Source organism: Chenopodium quinoa, unplaced genomic scaffold (assembly GCF_001683475.1).
Source record: "Chenopodium quinoa cultivar QQ74 unplaced genomic scaffold, ASM168347v1, whole genome shotgun sequence".
Lineage (NCBI taxonomy): Eukaryota > Viridiplantae > Streptophyta > Magnoliopsida > Caryophyllales > Amaranthaceae > Chenopodium > Chenopodium quinoa.
The window spans coordinates 4,867,657-4,892,862 of NW_018744633.1; the positions used below are offsets into that span (position 1 = coordinate 4,867,657).

Here is a 25,206-nt window from a genome sequence, read left to right on the forward strand (position 1 = left end):
TCTAATTCTATGTCCAAACCTAACACAATAACAAATTAACAATAGTCTCTCTCCTCAAATTTCGATTGAGGGGCCTTAACAAAGCCACGCCTTGAACTTGAACAATTCATTCTCCATTTCACCCTTTTTCATTGCCTTTATATTTTGGCGCTCACATTATACTTTACTCGTCGACCCACCCAACTACCTTCCCTCTCCTCTCTTCTTCAACACTCATTTCCACCGTTTTCCGACAACAATGGCAGACCCACAATCTCCAATGGTTGAAATCAACGGCTTAGAATTCACCTACCCTGGAATCGACGGTCACCCTCCTCCCGGGTCCACCCCTTTAATCCAGGATTTCTCTTTATCCCTTTTTCCCGGTGATCGTTGTCTTCTCGTCGGTGCTAATGGCGCAGGTTTCATCTCTTTCTCTCTCCTCCATTGATTTTCCCTTCATTTTTTTTGTGGGGTTTTTGAATTTTGTGTTTTTTGCAATAGGGAAGACGACAATTCTGAAGATATTAGGAGGGAAGCTTATGGTTGAGCCTCATATGGTTAGGGTTCTTGGGCGATCTGCTTTTCATGATACTAATTTGACTTCTTCTGGTGATATGTGTTATCTTGGTGGAGAGGTTTGTCTTTTGATTTCACTCCCTATTTTTATTCAATTTCCTGGGTAATTGGTTTGTGGGTTGGTTCCTGGATGTTTGCTTTATTTGTTATTTGATTCTGTGTGTTGGTTTATCGATGTCGAATTCGAAATCAAAGCATTATCTGTCTTATATGCAGTTTGTTCATGATTGTTGTGATTTATGAGTTGTGATCATATAGTTCTATCTACTGGAATATACTGTGAATATTGTTTAAAAAAAAGATTGAAATTTGATTTTGTGTGGACTAATATAGATATGCATTACTCTTACATCATAATTCCAACAACATTAGGATTTTCAAGTATTTCGTTTATTGATAGATTGTGGCATGATTGGATCAATTTTATTGTTTGATATACGTTGTCTTTGGGCATTGGATATGTAGCTACCTTTATGTTTTATAGCTAAATTGTATGGTAGACCACCGACCACGCTAGTTTTACTTCAGTTATCAGTCATGATGGCAACTTAGATGCCTATACCCCTTTTGAATGCATTTAGACATACTTGAAAGTCTTGAAATAGCTATATGCTGTTAACTTATGGGGTTATTATTGTCTGTGCAGTGGAAGCGAGATGTTGCTTTTGCTGGATTTGAGGTTTCTATACAGATAGATGTTTCTGCTGAGAAAATGATATTTGGAGTTGGGGGTGTAGATCCTGCAAGAAGGGCTGAACTAATAAAGGTATGTTGAGAAAAATATACTACCTCCGTTACATATTATTTGCAACGATTAGACATTTTTCCTCTCTACTTTATGTCAAATCGTCGCAAATAATATGTAACGGAGGTAGTATTATGTTTGATATGTTTGCAATGCTGCATGTTTTTTAGTTAATACCAATGGGAATAGTGTTTTTTTTTTTACAAGAATGGGAATAGTGTTGAGGTAACACATATTAGTGCAGTATTAGTATTGGAATCTTCAATGTCTTGCAGAAAATCATCAATGAGAACATATAAAATCTCCATAAAAAGGGAGGTCATAAAAAATACGATCTTAGCTGGATGAAGAACTTTACATCTTAAACTGTTTAGTTTGAAGGTCATGATTCCCCTGGTCGTTAATTGCACCGCATCTCCTTATACTAGAACCAGAGCAACAGATCATTACCAACCTTGCAACTCGCACAGATGATTGAAAACTCTCTTTTTGGCTACTGTCATTATAAAACATTGCAATACATTATTGAAACAATGAGCTAGATATAGATCTATGCAACAAGCATGTTGGCAGTTGTTGCCCTCCACATCTAGCAACCTCATTATCATTCTGCAGTACTTCTCATTCCTTTTCTTGGGATCCAATGATGAGAGGATGAATCAACTCTTGAGGAACTTACTTTATCTATGCATCTATAAAAATAGCTTTCTCCAGCAGTTGATGATAGTCCGTAGCCCTTTGATCTTCTTTTTTCTCGCCCTTGTCATGTAAAATTCTTCTTGTTGCTCTGCAAATTTAAGAGACTGTTAACAAATGCTTGTTGTATGAACTTGTGAATTCTTCTTGTAGTGTGCTTTTGATGCTCTTGATTTTATTACTGTGTGACTTCCAAATTCAGGGTGATTTTCTTCATTGTAATATTAAATAGTGAATAGTACATTTCCAGTGATATGATTAGGGAAGAAGAAATCTTCCAATGTTCAGAACTTCAGATCTGGGGTCTAGTAACCATATAACTTCTCTCCCCAGAGATTTTCGATTCTCTTTTGGGTTTGACAGAGGAGTTATTCCATCTTCTTCTCCTTTCTCTTAATCTGCTCAAAAGCCAAACTAATTTTGCCGGGTCAAGCATAAGATCATCCTTTTCAGTTTCATCGTCTAGTGCATATCAAATGAAGCATTGTCCACATAATTCTTGTAAATGCCAGCATGCCTCCAATGCCAAATGTCTGCTTTTTTCAGAACCATTTACCTGGTATCGGTTGCACTTTACCAGATCGCCTCCTGTTCAGTTGTTAATAATCTATTCTTTCAGTGTAGATCTATAGATTTTACGTATCACAAGTATTGTAAACTTAATTTATTCTTAGGGTGAGAATGAGATGTGATGTTCAAAGAGGATAAAACAAGAAGCCTGCATCAGAATTGGAATTTGGTGAAAAGAATTAAACTGACCTGAGGGTGGGTCTTTTAGAAAAGGTCTGTCTGCGAGTGACCAATACTTCCTCTCTTAGAGCAAGCATATAGGTGACCAAAGGACATAGTCACCAATTCTTTGGTGGATTACTGAGTAGACAATAGAAATGAATAAAGAGAAGTGTGACCGAAGCGAAAATTTGTCCAGCATCCTCTCATATTTTTTCTAAAACTATTGGTGACTTAGCCTCTTGATCTAGATGGATATTCTCTATGGGTGTCCAACTCTAAATTTAAATTGAAGCTTCTCATTGTCTACAAACCAGTCAATTAAGAAATTTTAGATCAAGCATTTAGAATAAGATGTATGATCAGTTGGCCAGAAAAAATGTTTTTGGGTTGGATCCGTCTTTATCCTAGTTTACTGCTTCCCTTCACTTCAATTTACTATGCTAGAAGAGATGATAATTATATGCCACGCCTGCTTGGTTCAGTATTCCAGTATTTTAATAATGTCCGTTTGATCTGTTCCCTTTGCCTTTTTAAAAAAGAAACTAAAAACATAATAAATGGAATGGCTGTGACATGTTAGACTGTTTTTTTGTCATTAGGTGCTGGACATTGATCTGTCTTGGAGGATGCACAAAGTATCTGATGGTCAGAGAAGACGAGTTCAAATCTGTATGGGTCTTCTCAAGCCATTTAAGGTATATGTCGCAGGCTTGCAGTTGCTTGAGTTCATATTTTTTCCAAGGGCAGTACGGTAGTACCTGGATGATATGCTTTGTTGAGCTAAACCTTGTCCTGTTTATCCAGGTTCTTCTTCTTGATGAGATCACAGTTGACCTTGATGTGCTGGGAAGAGCTGACCTTCTTAAGTTTCTCATCAAGGAATGTGAAGAGAGAGGTGCTATAGTCATCTATGCGACACATATATTTGATGGGCTCGAGAACTGGCCAACACATATTGTGGGTTAAGTTTATCTCTGATATATTTTGTGATTAATCTATGTTTTAATTGATTTCTATAATCTGACTAAATGTATTCTCTGCAGGTGTATGTGGCTCGCGGAAAGTTACAATTATCATTGCCCATGGAAAAAGTTAAGGAGATGTCAAATTTGTCATTAATGGTAAGTCCTCCAACAGCCCCCCACCCCCTCCGCCTTAAGTTTAAGTATAATACTAGGCTCCTTGTAAGCTGTATGAAGTGACACTCCTTATTCTGGTCTACTTGCAGAGGACAGTGGAGAGTTGGCTGAGGAAAGAACGAGATGAGGAGAGAAAAAGGAGGAAAGAAAGAAAAGCAAATGGCCTCCCAGAATTTGAGAAGCGTATTGAAGGCACTTGTGTCGTTGGTGATCCTGCTCATGCTGCTGCTCGTGTAACAAACAATGGATGGGCTGCAGGAAGGCTGCATTCCACCCTTGCTGGCGAAGACAACTTCACCTTCAGCTCAAACAGAGTACTAAGACAATAGTTTTTACATCCATAACTTTAAGTTATTAAACTTATCAGGTTTAAAGTTATACTACTATTACTTCATCAAACAATTTACAGGCTATAGCTAGCATTTGAGTTTTGGACTGAATACGTTTAGCATTCAGGAGTTTTTATACTATTACTGTTGTACCAACTTGTACGCGTAAACTTGCACAGTTTCGGGTCAAAATTTATTTTTGTATAGGAAAGCGTTCTAATGAAAGAGTCCATTTTACTTCCTCTTTGCAGTTTGTATGAGAAATTGAGAATGTAAGCACTTTGACACTTTCCAAACCATAGCCAAGCTACTATAGTGGAATAGTGGACTATTGTCTATAATTTTTAATTTTTTTATGGCCTCTATTAATTTCTTGGATTTTAAAATTTGTTTCGAGTACTTCTCTTTCCTTGGGATGATTTCTACTCAAAGGGAAAACAAAATTTATCTCTAAATTATAAACAAGTTTATATCACGCATAAAGGTAGAGCATATATTACATCAAAGAGAAGATTCTCAATTACATTACTAGAATATTTTCCTTTTTTATTTTTTGAATAACAGTACTACAATATTTTCACTTAAGTTCTATACTACTATATTACGGAGTAGTATACTAGTACAACAAATTCAGGCGAAAAATCAAATCCTAATCGAGTTTAGTAACCTGTTGTTAATAATTGAGTAAGAAATCAAGGCAATTTCTTACAACCTTAGGATCTTCCATTGCTACGAATTAAAAGGCAATTTTAATTAATAAATAATGATCAAATTGTTGCATTTCATTGCCAAAACTCACAAGGCCATTATTACTTCATGACTAGTGTATGAAATTTGCCTCCACTACAGATCTTTGGGAATTATAAATTGTCTGGTAGGTTGAAAGTTACAGTTACCTTTCTTTGGTTAGAATGAGATTACTCTTTCAACAAACTTTGAACTCGCAGAACAACAATTAAACACCTTCAACGAAAAAAAGCCAACAGATTACAGGTTGATATACTAGTTAATAAGGTGAAATACTAAAGAATCATTCAGATGAGGCACAAGTCCCTTGATAAGCACAATTGGAAGATAGATCTAACTGACTAAACATCGAGTCCCTACATAAGCACAATTGGAAGATGGAACTGGGATTGATTGTTCCAAAGAATATCGCGGTCACAGTATATATCAACATGAAACAAACTCTTTCCTGAGATACATTTTAGTTATTCTGAATCTACAAAAGTATTGATATCATATAGCAATTTCTATGATCATAACAAAACCTTCATAAGCATAATCACATTAACACAACCACTCTTGTGATCTTTTTTAACATAGCAAACAAAAAACAAAGGCCAAAAGCTCGATATTATCTCCCACATAAACAGGGTGCTTCAAAATCCACCATATATCCTAAGCTCAGCCAGGCGGATCCTTCATCTAGGCCTGTGACAAGAACAATAAGAAAAATTCAGTTAAGATAAATGCAACGATAGTATTTGAAGAAGGTATCTCTTGATATATAAAAAAATCACCTTGCTGGCAATGTTGTTGGACAGCCAGTCCAATCCCTCGTAAAGACCTTCACCAGAAGTGGCGCATGTGCTCTGGATATACCTGTACAGACAAATTCAGAATTTAGAAACTATTCACGTTTAATCACAAGTATGTTATTGTACAACAAAACAATAAGATTACACTAACCAGTGACGCTGACGAAGGGAATGAAGACCAAGCTTATCAGTAATTTCTGCAGCAGTCATTGCATTTGGAAGATCTTGCTTGTTGGCAAAGACCAACAGGACAGCATCCCTCAACTCATCCTGCACAGGAACAAGAATGATAACATCAATGAAAAATACATCTTTTATTAAAAATAACCAAAAAATAAATAAAAAAATGCTCCATCTCAAATCCCACTATCATTGCTCACCTCATTCAACATTCTATGCAGCTCATCCCTTGCCTCAACCACACGATCACGATCATTACTATCCACCACAAAGATGAGTCCTTGGGTGTTTTGAAAGTAATGTCTCCATAAAGGTCGAATCTGGATCAAAGAAAGAATTGAAAATCAAACAACAATTTGACCCAGTTGACCAACTACTTGAAATAAGGAACACAATGAAGTCAACTTAAAGTATAAACATGTTAAAAATTTGAGTAATGTGAGCAGTATCATGAGTTCCACATTTACATAGGCAAAAGCAAGGGAACTCAAAACGAAGCCCATATTTATCTAGCTTATGAAGACGTAGAGTGCCAATTCAAGGACATACAATCAGCACTGGACCATAAATAAGCATTCTTGCATTGCAATAATATTAAAGAAAATACAACAGATTATTGGGGCCTTCATGGCATCCTTCCACTATAATCAGAAAGAAAACTAAAAACATGTAAGTGCAACCCACTTTTATCTTGCTTATGAAGACGTAGAGTGCCAATTCAAGGACATAAAATCAGCACTGGACCATAAATAAGCATTGCATTACAATAATTATAAAGAAAATACAACAGATAATAGAGGCCTTCATGGCATCTTTCCATTGTTTAGCCAGAAGAAAATTCAAAACATGTAAGTGAAACCATAAATAGCTCAATTATTATGTAATGTACAGATAACAGAACAAAACCATCAAATGAGCAAACACATTCTTCGAAAAGCACACCCAGTATTCTACAATATAAAAAGGTGGATGGGGTTTTACAGGGATTTGTGAATGGTGTCAGCCACAGCATGGATAGCCTTCCCTTACAGCAATAAGGAAAAACTGAGAGACGAGGCGGCATCAATTGATGTTGCTTATGATTAATGTTAGGTGCTGAAGGAGAGCAAGCAATCAGCACAACACAGTCAATAAGCATGCAAATCAATTATGATTACACCTTCATGGAACTCAAGTGGTCAGATCAGCAACCATAATATGTAATCTTTAATTACTCCTTTTAAACAAGGACTGAGTAATGATATAAACTACAACATGGATATTCTTCCCTCATAATCAGTATAGCTAATGATTTTGTTGAGTGGCAATGAAGAAAATAAAAAAATCAGCAAAAGAACATCAATAAGCACTGAAGTGTTAGAGTATGCTTCAAACTAAAAGGCATGCATATCTAACAAGAAACAAATAAAAAGATGGATGATTGCAATACCTTGTCCTGACCTCCAACATCCCACACTGTAAAGCTAATGTTTTTGTATTCCACTGTCTCAACATTGAATCCTATTCAAAAAGCAAAAGAACACACTTGTTAATCCTTGGCTTCTTGTTTAATGCAGAAATTGACTGCAACGTAACATAGTAGATAGTACACAAGTGGTAGGAAATAGAAAAACAATAACTTAGAATGATCCTTTCAAAAGCATTAACAGGGGAATTTTTTTTTTTTTTTTTTTAAATCACATAGCGACACCATATGGCTAACCAACCAGACAAAACTCAATCAATGACAAGAATTCCACCAATAATCTATGAAGTATCAAGGTAACTTCATTCACTCTGTCATCAAGATTCTCTATTTAACACCCATGACCCGATATTCAAAATCCTCACAACGAGATATTTAATCAATTAATTCCAGAAACTAATACAAATGGGTCTTCAAACATAACGAGAACACTCCCTCAGATCCCGGAACAATTTTTACAAATACAAATCAGTAAATTAATGCAACAGTAATTGCCACTTAATCATACATCAGATATATTGCAAAAACCACCAATAATTACATGCAAAACCAATAACCCATCGACAATTACTGTGACAATGACTTAAATGACAATTATTTTGGATCAAACAAACATAAAATCAAACAGAAGTACATAACCTTCAATCCCAACCAAATGATCCACCATAATATCTATTCATTATCATTGAAGTACATAAATATCAACAAAATACTTAACATAACATAAACAAATACAAAAAAAAAAATAAAAAAAAAAATAAATAAATAAATAAATTGAAGAATATTAGAATATTCTTGAAACTCTTACCAATGGTAGGAATGGTGGTAACAATCTCACCGAGCTTGAGCTTATACAAAATGGTAGTCTTACCAGCCGCATCGAGACCCACCATCAATATTCTCATCTCTTTCTTCGCAAATAACCTACTGAACAGCTTCGTGAATGAAAGCCCCATTTTTCCTTCAAATCTACATCACAATCCACAAAAACAATCACAAGAATCAATAATAACATGTAAATGAAATTGAATTTCGAAATTAATTAACATTAGAACACAAATCTCAGCAATTCGAATCAGAAAACCTAATTCGATCGATCGATTTTTGCTAACCTAATTCAAATCGGTAAATTACCGGATTTAAACTTTTACCGTTGGATCTGATAATGATTATAGAAATGAGGGAAGAAATTGAGGAGAGAGAAAGAGAAGAATTGTAGAGAGAGAAAGAACTTACAAAGTAGAGAGAGAAAATTGAGCTAGGGCTTCAACAAGGGACGGCGGGCAGATCTAGAATAAGCTGCCCGTTTATCAAGTTTTTTTTATTAATCAACGGTCCGTCAATTATTTCTGGATCAGTGTTTGGGTATTTATAGATGGGCCTTGCATGGGCTGTGGGCCCAAAGACAGACGTTATAACGGTGTAAGAATTTGCCGTTAGATTATTTCTCGGTTTTTTATTTGCAAAATGTGTCAATGTTCAATGTATTTTGTGTGGCTAATCACATCATATAATTATTTGTAAGATAATAAAATAAAATTTTAGTGTAAGGGATAACTCAAGTGGTTAGAACTCTCCTTCGTATTTCACTTGATCTCTCTAAACATCCGGAAAAATATATATATATAGGGATTTGCTAGAATGAGAAATAAGAAATGAGAAAAGAAATCTCCACCCTTAGATTTTAGTAACCACCAACGGCTCAGATTAGAACATTAAAAATTCACCCTTCTCTTTCATCCCCCTCCCACGTTTCTATTTCAGTTCCTTTTTTTTCAATAAGCTCTTCATTCTCCTTTAATTGATCAATTGACCAAAAAATTATGTGATCGGCAAAAACGACAAAAATTGCTCCTTTACAATAGTATTATCTTGCTGCTTTGACCAACAATTTCAATTACAATTGAGGTATGGACTGGTATTTGTTTTTTTTATTTTTTTAATAATACCTAGACTTGATAATTGTTGGCTTGAATAATTCTTGTTCGTTTGTTTGCATTTTTTTTTATTAATATCAAATCAAGTGGTTAACTAGATAGTACATGATTTTGGGGTTTTCTTTGATTGATTATTGTCTTTGTGTGTTTATATGGAATAGGTACATACATTCAATTTTCATTTCATTAATAAAAAATGCTTAAAATTTCATACTCTGTAGTATCTAACAATAGCACACCATTAATGTATTTTTTAATTACATCATCAATTATAATATCTTTTACTTATTCGATACATGTTTATTGTTACCCCTTATGAAGGCAATCAAGGCAATGGATAATGTCAGGCCATCACTAGGAATGATATTTAATAACTTAGATGAAGGAGCAGAATTTTACAAACGGTATGCACATAATATTGGTTTTAGCGTTAGGTCTTCGACGGAGGTGAAAGATAAGAAGACTGGTTTTGTTATATGGAAATATTTTTTTGTGTTCTAAAGAAGGTTATAATCAACCTACAAATCAATCTATGAATGGGGGTAGATCTAAAAGGTTGAAAGAAACAAGAGAAGGGTGTGGTGCCAAAATCAAAATCAAGCGAACGGAAGAGGGTAAATATGAGATTAAGGAGTTTGTTGAGCACCATACCCATGCACTTGCAACTCCTACAAAGAGACACCTTTTGAGATCGGCAAGAAAGGTTAATTCTATGCATAAGGCTGTTTTATTCACATGTAGTCGAGCCAATATAGGACCTACCAAAGCATATCAGTTGATTAAACATCAAGTTGGAGGATATGATAAAGTTGGATGTACGCAAAAAGACCTTCAAAATTATCAAACATGACTTAAAATTATGATCAGTGATTATGATGCACAGATGTTTAAAGAGAATTTTGAAATAAAAAAAGAACTTGATCCTTCTTATTATTTTGCATATAAGGTAGATGATGAACATCGGTTAAAGTATTTTTTTCTGGGCTGATGGCATTAGGAGAAAAAATTATGCCACTTTCGGTGATATTGTCTCTTTTGATACGACATATGGAACAAATAAATACTCAATGATATTTGCTCCATTTACCGGAAGAAATCATCATCGACAATGCATTACATTTGGTGCTGCATTTTTGTGTGATGAGAAAACTGAATCCTTTACTTGGTTGTTTGAGAAGTTCTTAGAAGCAATGGGTGGTCATAAACCTAGATGCATAACCACCGATCAAGATCCAGCAATGAAAGCTGCAATAAAAAATATATTTGATACCTCTTCTCATCGATTTTGCATGTGGCATATTTTAAAAAAAGTTTATGAGAAGGTAGGTGGAAGTCTTAATAGTAACGAGGATTTTCAAGATAAATTTAAATCATGTGTGTGGCAATCAGAGACTCCAGAGGAATTTGAGCATAGTTGGACACAAGTTGTTAATGAGTTTGAGCTCACAAAAAACGAGTGGTTCTCTTCTATGTACGAGATACGACACTCATGGATACCTGCATACTTCAAAGACTTGTTCTTGGCTGGTTTATTTAGAACAACTTCTATTTCTGAAAGTGAAAATTCGGTATTTGGTAGTCTTACAGATAAGTGGCTCAATTTGGTTGAATTTTGGGTTCGATATGAAAGTATTATCGACAGGCAGAGGCATAACCAAAAAAAATCTGATCATGACACATCACATTCACTTCCTATATTGAAGACAAATCATAGTATAGAAAAGCATGCAAGAGATATTTATACTCATGTAAATTTTTATGTCTTTCAAAAGGAATTTTGGTGTTCTTGTATGTATTGTGGAGTTAAGGAGACCAAAGAGGAAAATGGAAGTATAATATTTGAAGTTCATGACAGTAATCCTTGGAAACCAAAGCAAAGAATTGTATCTTATAATACTTTGGACAAGTTGCTCCTTTACAATAGTATTATCTTGCTGCTTTGACCAACAATTTCAATTACAATTGAGGTATGGACTGGTATTTGTTTTTTTTATTTTTTTAATAATACCTAGACTTGATAATTGTTGGCTTGAATAATTCTTGTTCGTTTGTTTGCATTTTTTTTTTATTAATATCAAATCAAGTGGTTAACTAGATAGTACATGATTTTGGGGTTTTCTTTGATTGATTATTGTCTTTGTGTGTTTATATGGAATAGGTACATACATTCAATTTTCATTTCATTAATAAAAAATGCTTAAAATTTCATACTCTGTAGTATCTAACAATAGCACACCATTAATGTATTTTTTAATTACATCATCAATTATAATATCTTTTACTTATTCGATACATGTTTATTGTTACCCCTTATGAAGGCAATCAAGGCAATGGATAATGTCAGGCCATCACTAGGAATGATATTTAATAACTTAGATGAAGGAGCAGAATTTTACAAACGGTATGCACATAATATTGGTTTTAGCGTTAGGTCTTCGACGGAGGTGAAAGATAAGAAGACTGGTTTTGTTATATGGAAATATTTTTTTGTGTTCTAAAGAAGGTTATAATCAACCTACAAATCAATCTATGAATGGGGGTAGATCTAAAAGGTTGAAAGAAACAAGAGAAGGGTGTGGTGCCAAAATCAAAATCAAGCGAACGGAAGAGGGTAAATATGAGATTAAGGAGTTTGTTGAGCACCATACCCATGCACTTGCAACTCCTACAAAGAGACACCTTTTGAGATCGGCAAGAAAGGTTAATTCTATGCATAAGGCTGTTTTATTCACATGTAGTCGAGCCAATATAGGACCTACCAAAGCATATCAGTTGATTAAACATCAAGTTGGAGGATATGATAAAGTTGGATGTACGCAAAAAGACCTTCAAAATTATCAAACATGACTTAAAATTATGATCAGTGATTATGATGCACAGATGTTTAAAGAGAATTTTGAAATAAAAAAAGAACTTGATCCTTCTTATTATTTTGCATATAAGGTAGATGATGAACATCGGTTAAAGTATTTTTTTCTGGGCTGATGGCATTAGGAGAAAAAATTATGCCACTTTCGGTGATATTGTCTCTTTTGATACGACATATGGAACAAATAAATACTCAATGATATTTGCTCCATTTACCGGAAGAAATCATCATCGACAATGCATTACATTTGGTGCTGCATTTTTGTGTGATGAGAAAACTGAATCCTTTACTTGGTTGTTTGAGAAGTTCTTAGAAGCAATGGGTGGTCATAAACCTAGATGCATAACCACCGATCAAGATCCAGCAATGAAAGCTGCAATAAAAAATATATTTGATACCTCTTCTCATCGATTTTGCATGTGGCATATTTTAAAAAAAGTTTATGAGAAGGTAGGTGGAAGTCTTAATAGTAACGAGGATTTTCAAGATAAATTTAAATCATGTGTGTGGCAATCAGAGACTCCAGAGGAATTTGAGCATAGTTGGACACAAGTTGTTAATGAGTTTGAGCTCACAAAAAACGAGTGGTTCTCTTCTATGTACGAGATACGACACTCATGGATACCTGCATACTTCAAAGACTTGTTCTTGGCTGGTTTATTTAGAACAACTTCTATTTCTGAAAGTGAAAATTCGGTATTTGGTAGTCTTACAGATAAGTGGCTCAATTTGGTTGAATTTTGGGTTCGATATGAAAGTATTATCGACAGGCAGAGGCATAACCAAAAAAAATCTGATCATGACACATCACATTCACTTCCTATATTGAAGACAAATCATAGTATAGAAAAGCATGCAAGAGATATTTATACTCATGTAAATTTTTATGTCTTTCAAAAGGAATTTTGGTGTTCTTGTATGTATTGTGGAGTTAAGGAGACCAAAGAGGAAAATGGAAGTATAATATTTGAAGTTCATGACAGTAATCCTTGGAAACCAAAGCAAAGAATTGTATCTTATAATACTTTGGACAAGTTGCTCCTTTACAATAGTATTATCTTGCTGCTTTGACCAACAATTTCAATTACAATTGAGGTATGGACTGGTATTTGTTTTTTTTATTTTTTTAATAATACCTAGACTTGATAATTGTTGGCTTGAATAATTCTTGTTCGTTTGTTTGCATTTTTTTTTTATTAATATCAAATCAAGTGGTTAACTAGATAGTACATGATTTTGGGGTTTTCTTTGATTGATTATTGTCTTTGTGTGTTTATATGGAATAGGTACATACATTCAATTTTCATTTCATTAATAAAAAATGCTTAAAATTTCATACTCTGTATTATCTAACAGTAGCACACCATTAATGTATTTTTTAATTACATCATCAATTATAATATCTTTTACTTATTCGATACATGTTTATTGTTACCCCTTATGAAGGCAATCAAGGCAATGGATAATGTCAGGCCATCACTAGGAATGATATTTAATAACTTAGATGAAGGAGCAGAATTTTACAAACGGTATGCACATAATATTGGTTTTAGCGTTAGGTCTTCGACGGAGGTGAAAGATAAGAAGACTGGTTTTGTTATATGGAAATATTTTTTTGTGTTCTAAAGAAGGTTATAATCAACCTACAAATCAATCTATGAATGGGGGTAGATCTAAAAGGTTGAAAGAAACAAGAGAAGGGTGTGGTGCCAAAATCAAAATCAAGTGAACGGAAGAGGGTAAATATGAGATTAAGGAGTTTGTTGAGCACCATACCCATGCACTTGCAACTCCTACAAAGAGACACCTTTTGAGATCGGCAAGAAAGGTTAATTCTATGCATAAGGCTGTTTTATTCACATGTAGTCGAGCCAATATAGGACCTACCAAAGCATATCAGTTGATTAAACATCAAGTTGGAGGATATGATAAAGTTGGATGTACGCAAAAAGACCTTCAAAATTATCAAACATGACTTAAAATTATGATCAGTGATTATGATGCACAGATGTTTAAAGAGAATTTTGAAATAAAAAAAGAACTTGATCCTTCTTATTATTTTGCATATAAGGTAGATGATGAACATCGGTTAAAGTATTTTTTTCTGGGCTGATGGCATTAGGAGAAAAAATTATGCCACTTTTGGTGATATTGTCTCTTTTGATACGACATATGGAACAAATAAATACTCAATGATATTTGCTCCATTTACCGGAAGAAATCATCATCGACAATGCATTACATTTGGTGCTGCATTTTTGTGTGATGAGAAAACTGAATCCTTTACTTGGTTGTTTGAGAAGTTCTTAGAAGCAATGGGTGGTCATAAACCTAGATGCATAACCACCGATCAAGATCCAGCAATGAAAGCTGCAATAAAAAATATATTTGATACCTCTTCTCATCGATTTTGCATGTGGCATATTTTAAAAAAAGTTTATGAGAAGGTAGGTGGAAGTCTTAATAGTAACGAGGATTTTCAAGATAAATTTAAATCATGTGTGTGGCAATCAGAGACTCCAGAGGAATTTGAGCATAGTTGGACACAAGTTGTTAATGAGTTTGAGCTCACAAAAAACGAGTGGTTCTCTTCTATGTACGAGATACGACACTCATGGATACCTGCATACTTCAAAGACTTGTTCTTGGCTGGTTTATTTAGAACAACTTCTATTTCTGAAAGTGAAAATTCGGTATTTGGTAGTCTTACAGATAAGTGGCTCAATTTGGTTGAATTTTGGGTTCGATATGAAAGTATTATCGACAGGCAGAGGCATAACCAAAAAAAATCTGATCATGACACATCACATTCACTTCCTATATTGAAGACAAATCATAGTATAGAAAAGCATGCAAGAGATATTTATACTCATGTAAATTTTTATGTCTTTCAAAAGGAATTTTGGTGTTCTTGTATGTATTGTGGAGTTAAGGAGACCAAAGAGGAAAATGGAAGTATAATATTTGAAGTTCATGACAATAATCCTTGGAAACCAAAGCAAAGAATTGTATCTTATAATACTTTGGACAATGTGGCTCATTGCTCATGTAAGTTATTTGAACAAGATGGCATTCCATGTCGTCATATTCTTTGTGTTTTCAAGGGCAGGGGAATTGATGCAATACCATCATATTATATTGTTCACAGATGGACTAAAAGTGCAACTTGCTCACTTATATTTGATATGGATACTATTGTAGATGAAGGTTGTTCTCAAATTCAACTTGCTAATATAGAAATATCTGAGTTATGGAAAGATTTTCATGGTTGTGCAGAATTGGACGGTTATGATATTAATAAAATTCGTGTTTTAAGGAATGGGATCATAGATTTAAAAAAATCTTTGCTCGAGAGTACCAATGTTTGTGTAGATAACAAGACAAATGATTTGGAAGCATATGTGGAGTCTACCATTCCAGTGAAAATTGATATTCATCCACCAAAGCATTCAATAACTAAAGGAAGTGGCAAGAGAATTCCAAGTGGGAAAGAGAAGGCTATTGAAGATAAGCAAAAGCGACAGAGACTCTGTAAATCATGTGGAAAATATGCACAACATGATAGTCGCAATTGCCCTATCAAAGAGGATTGATTCTCTTCTTTGGTTAGTTATTCCTTATTAACAATATATAGGCACTTCAGACGGTGTTGGGTTTAATTTGGCTATTGAATGTTTGCAGAGTTATTCCATTTTTTGTCTCACATGGACATATAATTGATTTTGTGATTGGGATTGAATGACAAATATATATTTATCTTGAATAATTATTATCTGCATTTCTATTTGGTTCAGCTCCATTTTTACATGCTCCATTGCTATATTGATTTCAGTATACGATTAATGCAATAATGCCAAAACTACAACTCAGGAAACAACAAATTACGACTAACTGATAACCCATGAGGGAATCGAACCCACAACCTTGTGCAAATGCACAATGCTCTACCTTTTGAGCTATTAGGTTTCACAAAATCATTTTTTTTATCTAATAATATCCGAAAATTCAACTTATGAATGCAAAAAAAAATGATACAACCAAGAGTAACTCTGCCTATTACGTAGTATATATTTTAGATCTCAAAAAAAGAAGCTAATATGTTTCTTATTCCACTAATCAGTAAGCACAACAACCAATATATCAAGGCACTAGGCCACTAACCATTTCCAAGAGTATCATAGGTTTCGTAACAAATGAATCAAAAAACACAAATTTTGGGTAAAAAAGAACAATTTTTAAAAACCATAATTAACAAATATTGTAGAATTTGTAAAATAAAAATCAAAAACTTTATTTAATTGCAGATCCCTGAAACTAAAATTATGATTGATCAAAAGCAATAAGAAACGTTTAATTGGAAACCCCAACAACTTTAATTGGGAACCCCTAAAAGTAAAATTGTGAAAAAAGGGAAAAAACCCGTCAAATTTACCCTGAATTGGTCTTCAGTCGGTGGGAGTTGTTGCTTGCATAAATTAAGAGCCAATGTAAATGAAAAAAAAGATAAGTTTAAAGGAAACAGAAATAAGGGAAAGAGAAAAGAGAGGAGAGAGAAAGAAAGGAAACCAGCCATACATATGAAATAGAAACGTGGGAGGGGGATGAAAGAGAAGGGTGAATTTTTAATGTTCTAATCTGAGCCGTTGGTGGTTACTAAAATCTAAGGGTGGAGATTTCTTTTCTCATTTCTTATTTCTCATTCTAGCAAATCCATATATATATATATATATATATATATATATATATATATATATATATATATACTAACCGTCTAACTGAGTAACTCCTATTTCATTAATCAAGTACTCCGTAATATCTATATGATAGAATAAGTAACTTTTATTTTTTTCAACACTAATGAAGTAACTCTGTGTGACTAAATACGTAGTATATACTTGTATATACGTAGTATATGAGAATTTGTAAATTTAAATTACAATCTTTTTAAAAAAACATATTTATTCTGTGTGGCGCGGTGCACCAATGATTACACATGGTTGGAATGGATCAGTCACGTGATGGGTTTTTTTTTTTTTTTTTTTTTTTTGAAAACGTCACGTGATAGGTTTTTGTTTATGCTTTTAGGCCGTAGATTGTACGCTAATAGTAGCGTATTATGGGGTTGGGCTAATGAATTATGGGCCATACATGCTGATTCTGTCATTCTGCTTCCTCACATTACCTCAACTTTACTAATATTAGAGTGGAAAGTTTTTTGTGTTGGTTTCTTATTCTATTTTAAAGGCTTATTAAAATTAATAAGGTTCCATAACTCGATTCGAACTAATCACGATGATAATGTGTTTGTGTCACCATTTTGACTCATATAAGTGTTGATAGAATAAATAGAGTAATTATCTAATTAAATAACAATTGAACCATTCATTTGTGAGCCTCACAGGAATAATTTATCGTATATAGAAATATTTTGTTTTTAAAACAAGTGCCAATTGATGATGATCACAATGTTTCATAAATTAACTTTGGATGCTCAAGAATAGTTTTTAAGTGTTTGTTTCTAATGAAAGCAATCTTCTAGTTAACAACGAAGTACTTTAATTTGTTTATATTAGTTGAAATACGTTCATGTGTAGCTTTAAGAAGAAAGAAAAAAAAAACGTGGATAATATTTTAAGAAATTTGGGCCATTCATTTAGGAAAATTTGAAAACTTGTGTTTCAATATCAAAATTGAGCAATATACTCCATATATCATAATTGAAAAGTTTCTTTCAGCCCAAGCAATGACCTATTCCACATATAATTCCATTGGAAGAACAAGGCAACCACAACCTAGATATAGGAAGATATAGCTAATTTGACAATTTTAAATTTACGAAAATTTGAAGGGACATTTTTTTTTTTTTTTTCTCTCTTTTTTTTTTTAATTGAGATGGAGACCTGAAATTTGACATTCCCTTCAAGACCCTTTTTGAGCAAGAAAACTAGCTTGCATGTAACATAACATCATACATTCATTGACAATCATCGATAACAACTCTTCATCATATTATCAACTCCAAATGATCACCAAATTTGGCCTTTATGATCACCAATTGTTGTTGCTTCTCCACATCTTCCTTCTCTGCTTGATCATCTTTGTCGTCTTCATATATGATACTAGCAATGTCCGTTTCGTTACTAACATTGAGAATTTCCTTGTTCTTTCCCCATAAGACTGCGTATAAGCCCAATACTATCAACACCGATCCTATAGCCCTGTTAATCAGACCACACCACGAAAAATTGTTAACACGACCATCATGTTATAATGCACATCCGATCCTAAACACGGTAACAAGTCTCAAGTAAGCCGGTCTCACAACAGTTTTATTTCGGGACAAAAAGACTCTCTTAGGGTCTGTTCTCATACGTTTATTTTCAGTTCAGTTCAGCTCTTAATTTCATTCTCTTATAAAATATTTATTTCAGTTCAGTTCAGCTCAGCTCAGCTCAATTCAGTTCAGTTTAGCTGAGTTCAGCCTATGAGAACAACCCCTTAGTCTAACAAAATCATTGTTTGAAAGCCCATCTAAATACTAGTATAATATATGCCTATATTATGTAGTTTGGTACTTACGTTCCAATATAGAGTTTCTCCATGCGCAAGGCCCAACTAAGCAAAGCCACAATCACCAACAACAAGGGGCTGAACACTGAAACATACAAAGGGCCTTTTACTTGAATCGTCCATGCCATTAGGCAAACCGCAACTCCAGAGCCAACAACACCCTATAAAATCAATGCATAACATTGACCATTAATAATTCGAATTATTTTAAAATAATACGGAATATTGAATTATTATCTGAGTATTGGGTGAAAAATATATTCTTACCGCGTAAAGACCAGCAACCAATCTAATAGGAGAGCTTAAGGACCAATCCGAAAGTTGATGGTTCGTGCAAGCCGCTATTATGATACATTGGATACTACCCATGAAACCCATTAAGGCCGAGCTTGTGTAAGGAGCCGAAAAATCCTCACTCATTTTGGCCTACAAAAATTGTACAACTTTTCATTAAAAACTGTTAGAGATATCGGAAAATATATGTGTATAAAGAACTCATAATGTGTTAAGGAGAGTAAGTAACATGATGTGTAAAGATTGTACGGACTTACTTGGATGACGAACCAAATAGCCATAGCAAGGTTGCTTGCAAGGAGAAGAATTGGTCCTAGCAACGCGCTTAGGTGACTACTTGAACCATTTGTGTTTGTGTTCGCAGAACCATTACCAGCAAAATGCCAGTGAAAATCGGGTTGGTGTATGTCGATGAGATGACCATGGTAAAATGAAAGTAGCATAGCTCCACCAATGCACACTATTGTGCCTATTATTTTGGCTTGTCCTCCCATCGTCTTGATTCCAACTGTTTCTAACCTATTATTAACCAACACGTCATGTTAGGACAAAAATTGGATATAATAAAATATTTCTTTTGTCTTTAAATAATTGTCTTGTTATCAATCTCAATTTTAGATCTGAAGTCATTCGAGATATAATGATAGTTTAAAATAGGTGTAACAACGACGTATGAGACTAGTCGAGAAAAATGGCATACCCTAAAGGAATGGCAAGGAGGAAGGTCATTGCTGGGAGCATGTTATTCAATGCACAAGCAATTGTAGCAGTGGTTGCTTTCAATCCCACGAAATAAAATATCTGGTTTAAGGTTGCCCTGTATTTTACAAAATCAAATTAATTAGGCCATTAAACATATATCTTTCTTATTTTCTTGATGATGATGATTGAATAATTATTCTATTAATAGAATAATCATCCATACACCATATATAGTCATACTACTTACCCAAAAAGGGAACATAGGAATATTTGAAAGAGAATTTTCTTGGTGATCTTGGGCCTTTTTTCTCTACACAAAAAGAGAAAAAATTTCTACATTGATTAGTAACATATATAATTGTAAGAAACAAATAAAGTTAAAATGAATAGCTAGTTAATAGTCTAAATATAAATTAGATATTACTGTTTAAGGTGTAACAATTATTAGTTCAAACAGAGCTAAAGCTGCTAATTAAGAGAATGAAATACTTTTATACCATTTTTGTTTATACAACATACATATACTTACATACATTGATGTTATTCCACATTTAAAGTAGAAAATTTTATATTTGAGGGGTTTTTAATTAGTTATCTCAATGGTTTTCTAATTTATTATACTTATTATACTTTTCAAAGTTGAATTATGATTTATGAATAAGTATGGTTTATTCAATTCTTATGCAACAAGCCTATAGTGTAACAAAAACGAAAAAAATAAAATTTTATTACTATTCATAAGTTGCGTAGTCAAGTACTTTATACATCGTTCTATGTGTATAAATACATGCATTTTCACAAGTATATACTACGTATATTTTTAAGTAAAAAATCTAAAAATTAAAATTAAAATTAAAACATTAAACAATTACGTAGTATTGAAGTAATAACAAGCTAGCTAATAGTGTACCTTATAGTACCACTATAGTACAACCGTACTATGAAAACGGAGAAAGAAAACAAGAAATTAAAGTAAACATTCATTCATTCAAAGCCACGTAATAACGAATTGGACTATTATATTGTAAGTTTGTTATAACTTAGGAAAGTGTAAAATAACGTGGGGAAGGAACGAAAATAAGACTCATGCATGCAAAATAGAAAAGCAATACATAAACGTTCATTCATTCAAAGCAAAACCAAGCTAATTGGTGCATGTTTTTGTTTTATTTACATGCATTAACCCAATTAACACCTTACCAAATAGTTGGGTTTATTTATTGGAAACCTGATCACCAGTTTTATACAGTAATAATACAGCTGTTCTCATTTATATAATCTTACTATTTATATATGTGTAGATTATTATTGCTTTTAGTTTTTCTATATTGTTGGCATTACTTTTGAGTTACTAATTGTGTTTTGGACTACCCTTTGCTTCAAGGTTAGCATGTCTAGCTAGCTTCAAGTTGCTTCAACAATTACTATTACTTGAATTGCCTGTTTAATTAATCATTAGCTGGACAACCATTTTCAATTCTTTGTATGTTATTGTGTCTGTTGCATATCTATTCTTTTCCGATATCTCATATCTCTAATAGTATGTCTTCAAAGTCTAGAAACTAAGAGCATCAACAATGGTGAGGATAAATATATCCTTTCCCATTTTATTTCTTTTTTTCTCCAATCGACACATCATATTCTCTTTCTTCCACATCACTTCTCACTATCTCCATCCTTTTTCTCATTCTCCTTCTCTAATATTTTCAACATCAATAAGGATCCTTTCTCATTTTCAATCTCCTATTTACATATACCCCCACTATATATTCTATCTCTTATTTATATAATTATTTATTAATATAATAGTTTAAAAAAAAAAACAAAAACTAAAAATAATAAAGCTTTTGGCACAAGAGCCAAGGAAAAGAATCCTTTCCATTAAGAGGAAACCACCTTTTCCTCTTATCAAGAGGATCCTTTCCCCCTCTTTCACATCAATGAGGATCCTTTTAGCCAACAAAAAAGTGAGCTAAAAGGATACAAATCCTCATTGTTGCAGGTGCTTTTAGGGCATGTATGGTATCAAATAGGATAGCTGGTATTCACTAATTAGTTTTGGCCATATAATGTGTTGTATGAAAGCTTCGCAATTTAAGCACTTTATCGTACTTTTATATTAAATCAAAGTAATAACTAAACTAACACACCATTAATGCTTTTAATTAATTATATATGGCGAGTTTCTTCAAAATGATACTATTATTACTCGATCTATCACCAGATATAGATCAAGATACTTTAGAAAACTCTCGTGAATTATAGATACAAAAATGACTCAGTTATAAATTGTAATTAACGGTAAACTAGTTTAATTTAATAGAAACAAAGGTACAAGAACCTTGATGTATCGCGTGTATCACTTTATTAGGAGTTTTATTAAGTTATATGATTGCAATATTGCATATAAATGTGAGGACATTTTAAACCCGTGCTTACAGGCTGTACGATGTTTATCGCGTGTATCACTTTATTAGGATGTTTTTAATGTGATAGCTAAGGAATGTTCATATGACATATGCACATATACGTACCTTAACGATGGTAATTGGTTGATATGAAACAACTTTAAAATGAGAAAATTATTTTAAAAGTTATTTATTTATATTAAACATCATTGGATCAAAGTAAAGGAACAAATTAAGTATGTGGCAGCTCGAGATTGATAGGATATGATTGATCAACTAGGTTGCTTTGAATGCATGCAATTAACAACTATAACATCGTTATTTAATTCGCTGCGATTTTTTATAGTAAAGTAAACCAATGCATTTGCCATTTTCTTAAATTATGTTGTTAGTTTAGTTCAATTAGAAGAAGATTAGATCGATACTAGTAGCAAAGGTTTTTTTTTTTTTTTTTTTTTTTGGGTAGAGAAATAATTTTTCTTAGCATGCAAGGTTATAATCAAGAATATAATAATGCATAGTTGTATTTGTATAATAAGCTCAAAATATCAATAGCATGACAACGTTAAAACACATATCATGCATGAAGTTTTAGCAAAAATTATGAATTCTTAATAACTATTCAATCTATAATGAAGTATATGTTTGTACACATATAGTTATGGTACATTGCCTTAGCTTGATTTTTTAAAAAAAAAAAATGAAACTTGAAAAGTTGCTTTGAATAATTACTTGTAATTTATTCAAAATAGTGTTATATATTGTGCATTTGGTGTTCATTTCTTCGGAACTTGGTTTGTTTTAGTTTACATGTTTTGTGTGTTGGGAAGTTATTAGGTTTTGTTGCGTGGTGAGTATTCTTATTGAAAAGTTAAGTTCAAACCAAGTGTTTTGTTAGAATTTCTTGTTCTCTTAATTTTGATGGAACTAGCTAGAGGCAAATTTCAAAGATATAAATTAATATTCTTATTGTAAGTAGGTTCATTCTCTAGTATTTTCCCGGTGCATTTTTTGAAAATCAATACCTCGTATCATAAACAATAATTTAAAAAAAGACATAAAAAATTATACCTTTCAAGGAAATAAGCAAAAGGAGCGATAGCAAGGGTGGCAAAAACTTGACGATAAACAACAAGAACAAGAGGTGCCATGCCGGATTCCAAAGCCACCTTAGAGGTAATGTTCATCCCAGCATACGCTATTTGAACTATGACCATTGCTAAAAATGGTAACAACTCATTTCTCGACGACACCATATTTTTCCTCTCTTCAAAATTCTCCTCAAAATCTATGTAAAATGAGGAGAGAATGAAAGAGAGAAGAGAGAGAGAAATAGGTAATTGAGAAGGAGAAGAATGAAGAAAGTGTGTGTTGTTATAAGTAGTATAAAAAAGAATGAATGAAGAGTGTTTGTTATGTGTTAGTGTGATATATAGGAGGGTTTTAGGGATGATTTGAGGCTTTTAAGTAACAACTACTCTAATAACATGATGATAAGAGCATAAAGCCAAGAAAAAGAAGAAAACTTAACCGTAAAAGAGGGAGAGATTTTCTTACAACATTGGAGTATTGCATGGGATATGAATATGATGATGATGATGATGGAGGGGATGAATGTGTGTATAACATAACTATATTTGGAATTTTTGGACCATGAATTTTAGTCTTTTTTCTAGTTCCTTATTCATGTAATATTGTCATTCTTGTTGTATATCAACTATGAAATCTAATGCGTACTAGACTACGTCGAGTAGTGTATATCCCATCACAGTACAGAATAAAACCAACCATCTGCGTTTATAAAGTACATGCGGTTTGGTAAAATTATAATTTAAGTTTTGTAAAACTAAATTAATTTTAGCAAAAGTAAGTGAAGTTCGACAAAATTAAGCTAAAGTCGAGTAAAATAAATTAACTATTAATCCGTACATGACATCAAAACTTCAACTTCAAAGAATATTTATAATATATTTTTAATAAAAAAAATTTTTAATCATTAAAAATAATCTAAGTTTAGCAAATGTATTTATAAATACTAATTTAAGTTTGTCAAAATAAGCAAATGTAAAGTGGAGAGAATGAGGCTTTAGCTTGCTTGTTAATTTTTATGGTATTTTCTATAAATAACAACATTGTAGACCCCTTTAAATTAAATATATATTTTTAACAATATAATTTACTTTTTTTTACACCAACACATTGGAATATGGGGTTAGACGGTTAGATAGCTAGATATAAATCAAACGACTTTACTAGTAAGAGACAGAAGAAATATTACAAAGTTTACAATATATACTTTGCTACACTATATATAATTATCAGTTATTTTCAAAAATGCATGGATGTGTATTTATCTTGTCAATCGAGTTGAATAGTGGATCGTACTGTTGTGGCTTTTATACTTCTTGAACCAATTTGATGAGCTAGTTTTGGGTGACAATCTCACATACTTTTTCGTGAAATGCCAAATTTATTCCTTGCTACTCCCTCTATTTCATGTTGTTTTATCTTTCTATTTTGACCAATTTTTATCTCATAAAATTCTAATTAGAGAAGACTATAAAACAGGAAGAGTAGTAAATTAATGCATTTCATGTTGTTCCTTTGCATTTGTCAAAAAAAAAAAAAAAGTAAATATAGTTTATTCGGTATAATTAATCACAAATTCACAATCATTATTACTCCACAATGTACAGCTCTTATTTTCGGCTTATATTGCCTATCTCAAATCAAGCTCATTCCCAAGCCCTAAGCTAGTGTCACGAACTCACGATATATATTCGTTCAACTTGATTAATTTCATACGCATGAAGTCTACTCGTGTTCTCTAGGTATGTAGAATTGTATAAACTTACGGCTTAACCTTTCATTAATTGGAGCAAAACATATATATACAATGCTAATTCCTAGAGATACCTTAATTAGGTTACTAGAAATTAGGAAACAATATGAAAGATAATACCAAATATTCCACAAAATATATCCCACAAAATATATCCTCAATACCCCCCCTCAAGTTGGAGCACTAGGGTCATGAGTGC

General features: G+C 32.9%; 3 protein-coding genes across 6 annotated transcripts; 1 reads left to right on the forward strand and 2 right to left on the reverse strand.

The window, feature by feature from the left end:
• The first annotated feature begins 57 nt into the window (after nucleotides 1–57).
• On the forward strand, nucleotides 58–4,555 carry LOC110701207 (ABC transporter I family member 20-like). The gene is made up of 7 exons (XM_021878806.1): nucleotides 58–401; nucleotides 484–617; nucleotides 1,205–1,324; nucleotides 3,331–3,426; nucleotides 3,536–3,688; nucleotides 3,775–3,852; nucleotides 3,960–4,555. Exons 1-7 carry the CDS (start codon nucleotides 239–241, stop codon nucleotides 4,197–4,199), a joined length of 984 nt encoding a protein of 327 aa, XP_021734498.1. The 5' UTR covers nucleotides 58–238; the 3' UTR covers nucleotides 4,200–4,555.
• Nucleotides 4,556–5,313: 758 nt separating this feature from the next.
• LOC110701208 (ADP-ribosylation factor-like) lies at nucleotides 5,314–8,748 on the reverse strand. Of its 4 annotated transcripts, none has more exons than XM_021878807.1 (7): nucleotides 8,622–8,748; nucleotides 8,194–8,354; nucleotides 7,350–7,420; nucleotides 6,121–6,240; nucleotides 5,892–6,010; nucleotides 5,723–5,804; nucleotides 5,314–5,633 (listed from the first exon to the last, which is right to left on the reverse strand). In XM_021878807.1, exons 2-7 carry the CDS (start codon nucleotides 8,339–8,341, stop codon nucleotides 5,628–5,630), a joined length of 546 nt encoding a protein of 181 aa, XP_021734499.1. In that variant the 5' UTR covers nucleotides 8,342–8,354; nucleotides 8,622–8,748; the 3' UTR covers nucleotides 5,314–5,627. The 4 variants fall into 4 exon arrangements, with proteins under 4 accessions (XP_021734499.1, XP_021734501.1, XP_021734500.1 ...); XM_021878809.1 differs by having other exon boundaries at nucleotides 8,520–8,733; XM_021878808.1 differs by having other exon boundaries at nucleotides 8,498–8,733.
• Nucleotides 8,749–17,867: 9,119 nt separating this feature from the next.
• On the reverse strand, nucleotides 17,868–23,897 carry LOC110701209 (WAT1-related protein At1g09380-like). Its single transcript, XM_021878811.1, has 7 exons — nucleotides 23,237–23,897; nucleotides 20,005–20,067; nucleotides 19,756–19,872; nucleotides 19,313–19,574; nucleotides 19,029–19,187; nucleotides 18,771–18,922; nucleotides 17,868–18,409 (listed from the first exon to the last, which is right to left on the reverse strand). Exons 1-7 carry the CDS (start codon nucleotides 23,419–23,421, stop codon nucleotides 18,196–18,198), a joined length of 1,152 nt encoding a protein of 383 aa, XP_021734503.1. The 5' UTR covers nucleotides 23,422–23,897; the 3' UTR covers nucleotides 17,868–18,195.
• Between the last annotated feature and the right edge of the window lie 1,309 nt (nucleotides 23,898–25,206).

Bases quoted from the DNA above. Each gene is read 5' to 3' on its own strand.
- LOC110701207 (XM_021878806.1), top strand. From the start codon at position 239: ATGGCAGACCCACAATCTCCAATGGTTGAAATCAACGGCTTAGAATTC. The intron at 618-1,204 runs GTTTGTCTTTTG...TTGTCTGTGCAG, and splicing joins TGTGTTATCTTGGTGGAGAG to TGGAAGCGAGATGTTGCTTT. The intron at 3,689-3,774 runs GTGGGTTAAGTT...TATTCTCTGCAG, and splicing joins AGAACTGGCCAACACATATT to GTGTATGTGGCTCGCGGAAA.
- LOC110701208 (XM_021878807.1), bottom strand. From the start codon at position 8,341: ATGGGGCTTTCATTCACGAAGCTGTTCAGTAGGTTATTTGCGAAGAAA. The intron at 6,241-7,349 runs GTATTGCAATCA...TCTTTGATCCAG, and splicing joins ATGTTGGAGGTCAGGACAAG to ATTCGACCTTTATGGAGACA. The intron at 5,805-5,891 runs GTTAGTGTAATC...TTGTCTGTACAG, and splicing joins TCCCTTCGTCAGCGTCACTG to GTATATCCAGAGCACATGCG.
- LOC110701209 (XM_021878811.1), bottom strand. From the start codon at position 23,421: ATGGTGTCGTCGAGAAATGAGTTGTTACCATTTTTAGCAATGGTCATA. The intron at 20,068-23,236 runs GTATAATTTTTT...CTTTTTGTGTAG, and splicing joins TTTGCTTATTTCCTTGAAAG to AGAAAAAAGGCCCAAGATCA. The intron at 19,188-19,312 runs GTAAGTCCGTAC...CAATTTTTGTAG, and splicing joins CTATTTGGTTCGTCATCCAA to GCCAAAATGAGTGAGGATTT.